The sequence below is a fragment of the Arachis duranensis genome, chromosome 2 (assembly GCF_000817695.3).
Source record: "Arachis duranensis cultivar V14167 chromosome 2, aradu.V14167.gnm2.J7QH, whole genome shotgun sequence".
NCBI lineage: Eukaryota > Viridiplantae > Streptophyta > Magnoliopsida > Fabales > Fabaceae > Arachis > Arachis duranensis.
Genome location: NC_029773.3, coordinates 3,840,037 through 3,847,819, shown reverse-complemented (window position 1 = coordinate 3,847,819; position 7,783 = coordinate 3,840,037). Strand labels below are relative to the sequence as shown.

General features: G+C 37.1%; 1 protein-coding gene and 1 long non-coding RNA gene across 3 annotated transcripts; one reads left to right on the top strand and one right to left on the bottom strand.

Moving 5' to 3' along the window:
• The first annotated feature begins 815 nt into the window (after positions 1-815).
• On the top strand, positions 816-2,177 carry LOC107473016 (uncharacterized). Its single transcript, XM_016092545.1, has one exon. The coding sequence runs from the start codon at positions 816-818 to the stop codon at positions 2,175-2,177; it is 1,362 nt and encodes a 453-aa protein (XP_015948031.1).
• A 206-nt stretch (positions 2,178-2,383) lies between these two features.
• On the bottom strand, positions 2,384-4,642 carry LOC107473051 (uncharacterized). Of its 2 annotated transcripts, none has more exons than XR_002370106.2 (4): positions 4,519-4,642; positions 4,326-4,439; positions 4,127-4,244; positions 2,384-2,655 (listed from the first exon to the last, which is right to left on the bottom strand). It is a non-coding gene; the product is annotated as an uncharacterized LOC107473051 (long non-coding RNA). The 2 variants fall into 2 exon arrangements; XR_002370107.2 differs by having other exon boundaries at positions 4,326-4,390.
• Positions 4,643-7,783: the final 3,141 nt, after the last annotated feature.

The window sequence follows — 7,783 nt, the reverse complement described above, 5'->3', positions numbered from 1 at the left end:
GAAAGATGTAAGGAAAAAGGTTTAGTCCTTAGTAAAAAGAAAGCTAAGCTAGCAAAACAAGAAATAGAATTTCTTGGATTAATTCTATCTACTGAAGGGAAGTTAAAACTTCAACCAAATGTATTAGAAAAAGTAGATTTATTTCCTGATAAAATGGAAGACAGAAAGCAATTACAAAGATTTTTAGGATGCATAAATTATATTTCTGATCAAGGATTTTTAAAGAATATAACAGATTATACTAAAAACTTATTTTCAAAAATAAGTATAAAAAAGATTTGGAAATGGGAAGAAAAGGATAGCCTGCAGATTCAAAAAATTAAAGAACTTTGTAAAAATCTTCCAGAACTTTATATTCCAGAAGAAGATGACTATTTAATAGTAGAAACAGATGCTTCAGACAAGACCTGGTCAGGCTGTCTAAAAGCTAAAAAAGCTGAAAAAAGCTTGAACAAAGAAAAAGAATCACTAGATTCTAAACATTCCTCAAAGGAACTACTATGCAGATATATTTCTGGAACATTTACACCAACAGAACAGAGGTATACTACCCATGAAAAAGAAACTCTAGCAGCAATAAAAACTATTAAGAAATGGAGGATTGATTTACTTCCAAAGGAATTTACTTTACGTACAGACTCAAGTTATTTAACAGGTTTTATTAGATATAATTTACAATCTGATTATAATCAGGGTCGTCTGGTAAGATGGCAAATGTTTTTATTACAATATCCGATAAAAATTGAGTACATTAAAGGAAATAAAAATATTATTGCAGATACATTGACAAGAGAATGGAGTTCATTATCAACACAATGAATCAAGAAATCCAGAAGCTTGAACAAGAGCTTGAAAAGTGCAATCACTGTCAGCAGCTAAGAGCTCAAATTCAATCCATCAAGAAGGCCATGGAAGCAATGAAAGTAACCCAACAAGCAACATTACCCACTTCAATACCAATGCTGACAACACCATCAGAGTTCAGCCAGCTAAGCGTGGTGGACCAGCCACAATCAAAACTAATTTTTTCTGAAAAAATCCCTGAAAATAAAACTCTGGCAGAAATAGTTAAAAAATCAACTCAGGACAAAAAATATTATGTCATCTACAATGGCCCAATGAAAGGAGTCTATGACGATTGGGCCAAAGCAGCCCCATTTACTCATCAACCCAGAACTATTCACAAGGGAGGATTCTTAACAATAGAAGAAGCAAAAGAATCCCTCAGAGAATATGAAGTGCTCCATCCAGAGCAGATTTTAAAAAGAGCAGAAAAAGCTCCAGTCCAAATCCAAAGAACAGCCCAAGCCCAAAGGACTGGACTAATGAAAAATATTCCTACAAGAGCTGAAATAAATGACAAGAAAAGGGTCTGCAGATCAAACTGTAGAGAAACCTTAAATCTAGTCTTAAACTGGACTCTAGACAAAAGAGCAACATTGGGATATTATCCCATTAACAAAGAACAGCTAACAAAGCTGGTAATATTTCCAGAGGCTTCACCCTCTGATACATATCAGTTTTTCCAATACGGATTAATTGATACGATCCTAATTTTTGACAATTTAAATGTCATTAAAGAATTTCCTGCAGGTTTTATAGATGCAGTGAAAAAGTTTAAAAATATGATTGATACAAGAGAACCAAGGGATATATCCCTAAAATTCACAAGTAGTCAGCCAATCTTCAATGAAGAAGGAGAATGTTTGATCCCAGCATTTCAAGTAGTTTTCATGTCAGTCTTCCCAGGAGACTTTCAACCAATAGAACAAGTTCAAGATCTATCAATTTACAGTGACGAAGGTAGATTGGCTAGCACATTGGCAAGAGTCTTCGAAAGAGCCCAAAAAATAAACAAAGAATCCAGAACAAGAATAAACTACAAAAGCAGAAACACTCTAATTGTTTCTAGTAAAAGAAACCAATTTGAATCAAGAGAAATGAGACTCCTAGTGGATTTTGAATCAGCATTTTACAACTTCTCTGGATTACTGGAAAAACTTCCTGACGGGATAAGGAGGAATCTATGCCATTTACTGAAAGACAAAGAGGACCATAGGTGCCAGCTATGCACCTCAGAAATGTCTGAAGAAAGCAACAATGCTGAAGACCCCACCCACGTGGGAAAAGAAGAGGATGAGGCATCTGAGTCATCCATCAACATTATTGTTGAATGACGTAAGAGCTTACGTCACAGAAGCACCAATAATGTAGTTGGTGCAAACTAAGTGCTCAGTGACGCATGCAATGACGTCACAAGAAGGGTAAGGATGGGATTTGTTGTAACACCCTCACTATCAGAAGTCACGCTTCCGGCTGCACTATTCTGATAGCAAGAAGTATTACGACTACTTTACATACTAAATACTAAAATAGGAGCCTGTGACTCAACACTGTATCGCTGATTTCTTAGAAAAACCGAAACCAAACACTTTATCTTAAAAAATACAAACAGACATAGATTCATATACAAGACTCCTTACATAATAACTCATAATATAATATACATATAAAACATACAATTCCTATCCCTCTTACAAACTCGTAATAACAAAGACGAGGGAAGAAAATAATCTAATTAATACAACATCTTATAAACCAAACACAGTATATCTCTTCTTAATGATTCTTCATCCGGTTCCTGAAAAGATAAAGCTGTAGGGGGGTGAGAACCTAACCACACAGTCTCACCACGGAGTTTCAAAGTTGTTATAAGAAGATATTTAATAAGAAACTGTTTTCAAATTCAGTGATTATCATTGCTTTATGAATCCTTTTTAAAATCCAATAGCTAATCGTTCAAAACCTTTTCAAATAAACAATGTTTAATATTTTCAAAAATCCAAAATCTTTCCTTTCTTATAAGCAAATCTCAATCAGAAACCAACCACGCAATCAAACAACACAATCATTAATTCAGCATCCAAGTTCAATCTCAAATGTAGCACGCCAGAACAAACACAAGCAAGACAGACAAGGAAAGCACAAGTAGGTAGCAGTTACAGCAAATAGTTCAAGTAGCAGTTAAGAACAGTTTAGCAATTAGGCAAACCAAAACAAGTTCAAACCCAAACAAAGCATACAAATGCATATGATGCATGCCTGTCCTATGGCTGATGAGGCTCATCTGTCGGTTATCCAGCCAACCCGACAAGTCTGAATTGTCCTTAGACCGTCCCCCGACGTGCATCCCCAAGAGTCTATGCATAGCTTTTTCTCAAATAATCAATATTACTCAATGGGGGTATCATTCCCGGGAATTTATATAGTGCCCGGTCACACTTACGTCGTAGGGTCAACAGAGTATCGAGTTTTCAACCTGGTACACGTGGTGGCAAGCCACGACACTTAATCCAGGGAACCTCGTATCTCAGATATTTCAAATTCATAAGCCATATAAATAATTCATTCATCATTCATCAACATTTAAGCCATTCTCAATATCATCATCATTCATCAATCCATATCCCATTTCCAAATTCATTCAAAAATCATATTTCAAATCAATCCTCATCATCCTTCTTTCCATTAATCAACAATCTCAATCAAAACATAATTCTTTATTTTCTAAATAAATCAATCTTTAAAACATATAACGTTCAAAAACTAAATCTTTTTAAATCATCACTTCGGGCAAGACTTTCAATTTTATAAAATTTCGGCAGCATCTCCTCTAAAACTCGGACACTGCCACCCTTTTCGGGTCCCACCCAAACATTTCTCAAACATTTTCTCAACCATTTCCAAATTCCAAACATTTTCCATAGTTGAACCAGCTCCAATATCAAATTATTCTCAAATCAGACCAATTCCAATAATAAAACTCTTTTTAAAATCAAACCAGTTCAAGTATTAAATCATTTATAAAATCAGACCGACTCAAAATCAAACCGCTTTAACTCCAAACCAAGAAAAACCACTTTTCATAATAATTAAGTAAATAATTTTTCAAACCCATTTCTTATCAACAACCGTACTTCACTCAAGCAATCGAGCAACCAATAATTCAGTCTAACAAACCATCACATTCACAAGACAAAAATAATCACAAAAGTATATCTCCCTGCGTCAATATCTATTTATAACAACTTTGTAATATAAAATAGAATTTAAGAAAAGCCCCTACCTCGTTCGCGATTCAACTACGCAACAAACTGCATTTCTATTCTTATCCCACAGCAACAGCATCAATACCGACCGTCCCCGCAGCAGTCACAGCCTCTAAACACAGCCTTAGCTCAATCCTAAAACGTTAATGTCGCGTAAAACTTAATAATCTATAACAGAAAAGTAACTAAAAGAGTTTGGAACAAGGAACGACTTACTGGGCTTACGAATAATCGAGAAAACGGGGCAACAGCAGCTCCGGTGACGACGTAGCACCTTGATGCTGTATGCAACAACCATAAAACTCAGCTATCAAGACCCGTAACTCAATCCTATGACACCAAGACCTCAGATCCTCAAACAACTTAAAACAGAAATGCTAATTTAAAGGTTTTGGAATGCATCGCTTACCCAAACAAGGACGAACGGCTAAATTGAAATAACGGTAACTCCGATGGTGGTTCCGGTGATCACCCACACCACACCCGGTGACCAGAACGGCGGTAACAACGGTGAAGTAGCTCAGAATAACAAGCAGCGGTTTTAGAGGCTGTGACTGCAGCGGCGGCGGACGACTGAAATAAACATGCAGTGACGATAAAGTTCCCGGAACTCAAAAGAACATAAACCAAACTTTAAAACCCTTACCAACAGTGCGGTCCCCGGCGGCGGCAGCAGGGTTTCGAGCGGCAGAAGTGGTGGTGGCTGGCACGGGTCTCTCCTTTCTCTCTTCGGCTCCCGGGCTCGCTCTCTCTTTCTCTCTGGCTCCGCCATAAGTGACGGCAACCGACTCCATGATGAGAACGACGACGACGCGGGTACAGCAGCGGCGGCGACGGATTTCACGGTGATTGCGACGCTGGTGACACGAAAAGGTCTCCGACGCGGTGGTTGGACCTCAGCTTTTCCTGATGGGTTGTATATTTTGGTTAGCAAAAGTGGGGTTTAGCTGCTGTTTGTGTTGGTGAGGGTGGGGTATGGCGGCTAAGGTTTCATTAGGGATAAGGGAAAAGTTGTATTTTAATTAGAGTTAGGATTCGTATATAAAAGTAAGATTTTGGATTTAATTATAGTATAGTAATTTTAATAAAATCGGGGAATGGAGTATAACTTTTGAAATCTAATTAAATCGCTAAAATTATTGTAAAATATTATTTGTGGCATAAAAATACTAATTGATTTTCAATAAATTATTTTAATTGAAAATTCATGGTAATATAATTAATTTCTTTATCTTTAACTTAAAGTATTAAATGATATAAATTAAATTATCTAAAATCAAATCATATAAAATTTTTATTATTTCATAACTACCAATTTTATAATTTAAATAGCCAAACCTCATTATTTTTTGAATTTCCAGAACTTTAAATCATAAATAGGAAAATAATCTATAGGTATAGAGTTTGGATAAAAACCTTAATTTATTTCAAGTCTAATTAATTGCCTTTAATTATTTTCAATAAAAATAATTTCTGAAATTAAAACCATAAATAAATATATAATTTGAGATTGATTCAAAATAAAACTTTTCAAAAGTCTTGGGTCTTACATCCTACCTACCTTATAAAAATTTTCGTCCTCGAAAATTAAAGTAATATATAAGGTAATACATAGTCTTTGTACTCTACTTTTTAAACACTTTATAGAAAAGTATAAAATCTTAGTATGCATATATAAATGTTCAAAACTTGACAAAAGTTTGGAGGTACAAAATAGGGTGCAAATTAAGATAGGCGTTCACAAAACAAACGGTAGCTAGTGTAGCAAAAGGGCTACAAAGCAGGCTGGTATAAAGCAACGGATATAAGGCTCGCTCACAAATCTCTTACCCATTTCAGAACTTCAACTTCCCAACTCCATCAGTCATTACACAATTCCATAACCCGTCAGAATCCTAACATCCGCAAACTCTTACGGGGTACGAACTGCTATACTCTTCATAACGTTGCACACCTACTAACCCATCTTTTACGTTTACGAATAGCATTTTAATGTTTCGTTTGCTACCCTTAAAAGGCGTACGTGATTCTAAGGCAATCCTCGAATTTATTTCAAACACAAGACCTTGGAAAAAGATAAGCGACAAAATTCGCCAGGGCTTGAGAGGATTCTTGAAACCACAAGTAATCAGGAATACATAAGGAATGAAGAGTGTCAGACGGAAAATTAGTTTAGCAATCTCAATAATGATTCTCGAATCAACAAAACCCGATAGGAATAACAAAAGGAAAAGTAGTACAGTAGTTTGAAGCAAAATTAAGTCGAGTCAAGGAATATGAGGTTTACAGAAAAAGAATGTCTAAGACCAAAGACAAGGCTCATAAGTCTCGAATAGAATTAAGAATACTTTCAAATGAATCACTCATAGAATGAAAAAAACATTTCAAAAACTATTTCACATTTTTTAAAGAAGTGCGCATCAAACACTTTGTAAAAGAATTAACAAAAGTATATTCGTCACCGGAGCTGCTGTTGCCCCGTTTTCTCGATTATTCGTAAGCCCAGTAAGTCGTTCCTTGTTCCAAACTCTTTTAGTTACTTTTCTGTTATAGATTATTAAGTTTTACGCGACATTAACGTTTTAGGATTGAGCTAAGGCTGTGTTTAGAGGCTGTGACTGCAGCGGCGGCGGACGACTGAAATAAACATGCAGTGACGATAAAGTTCCCGGAACTCAAAAGAACATAAACCAAACTTTAAAACCCTTACCAACAGTGCGGTCCCCGGCGGCGGCAGCAGGGTTTCGAGCGGCAGAAGTGGTGGTGGCTGGCACGGGTCTCTCCTTTCTCTCTTCGGCTCCCGGGCTCGCTCTCTCTTTCTCTCTGGCTCCGCCATAAGTGACGGCAACCGACTCCATGATGAGAACGACGACGACGCGGGTACAGCAGCGGCGGCGACGAATTTCACGGTGATTGCGACGCTGGTGACACGAAAAGGTCTCCGACGCGGTGGTCCATCGGAAGGTAATCAAATTGCCTTTTGTTAAAATAATTTACACAAAATAAGTGAGGTTTGAAAAGGAAAAGTCAATTGGGTTAAGGCCAAAATAATTTTCCGAAAGTCTTAATAGATATTTAGGTATTTAGTCAAATACAAGTATATAGTGAAATCGTGGCAAGGTTATAAGAAAATCAAACGTTTGTTTAAAAATTCTCAAGGTTTATATTCAATCAAGCGTGTATAAAATCATAGCAAATATGGAAGAGGAAGAAATTAAACTTTATTTAGAAAAAAAATTCCGAAGAACAAATTTGCTTATAAGTCGGTTTCAAAACTTTATTTAAAACAGTGCATGCCGACCTCAGATCTCGCTCTCTCTCCTCCCCGCGCGGTCTCCTCGGCGCTGGCGCAAACAGCGACGCGACGCGACGGCGGTCCTGAACGGCACGGCGGCTTCCCTCGCGGCACTCTCCTCTCTCAGATCTCCTCTCTCCTCTGTCAGTAGCAACGGCGACGGTGGCAGTGACACCCACCGCGCCGCCTCACTCTTCTTCCCCTCTCCTTCCTTCCTCGATACCTCTTTCTCCCTTCCCTGTCTTTCTTTCTTCAAGCTTCCCCTGTTTTCCCCCTTTCTATTCTTTCCCTTTCTTTCTTTTTTCTTCCCTGATTTCCCTGCCCCCACTTCGTTCTTCCCTTTCTTTTGTTTCTTTCTTTTTTTTTTCTTTTTTTTCTT

Excerpts from the sequence above, each read along its gene's own strand:
- LOC107473016 (XM_016092545.1), top strand. The coding sequence starts at position 816 with ATGAATCAAGAAATCCAGAAGCTTGAACAAGAGCTTGAAAAGTGCAAT.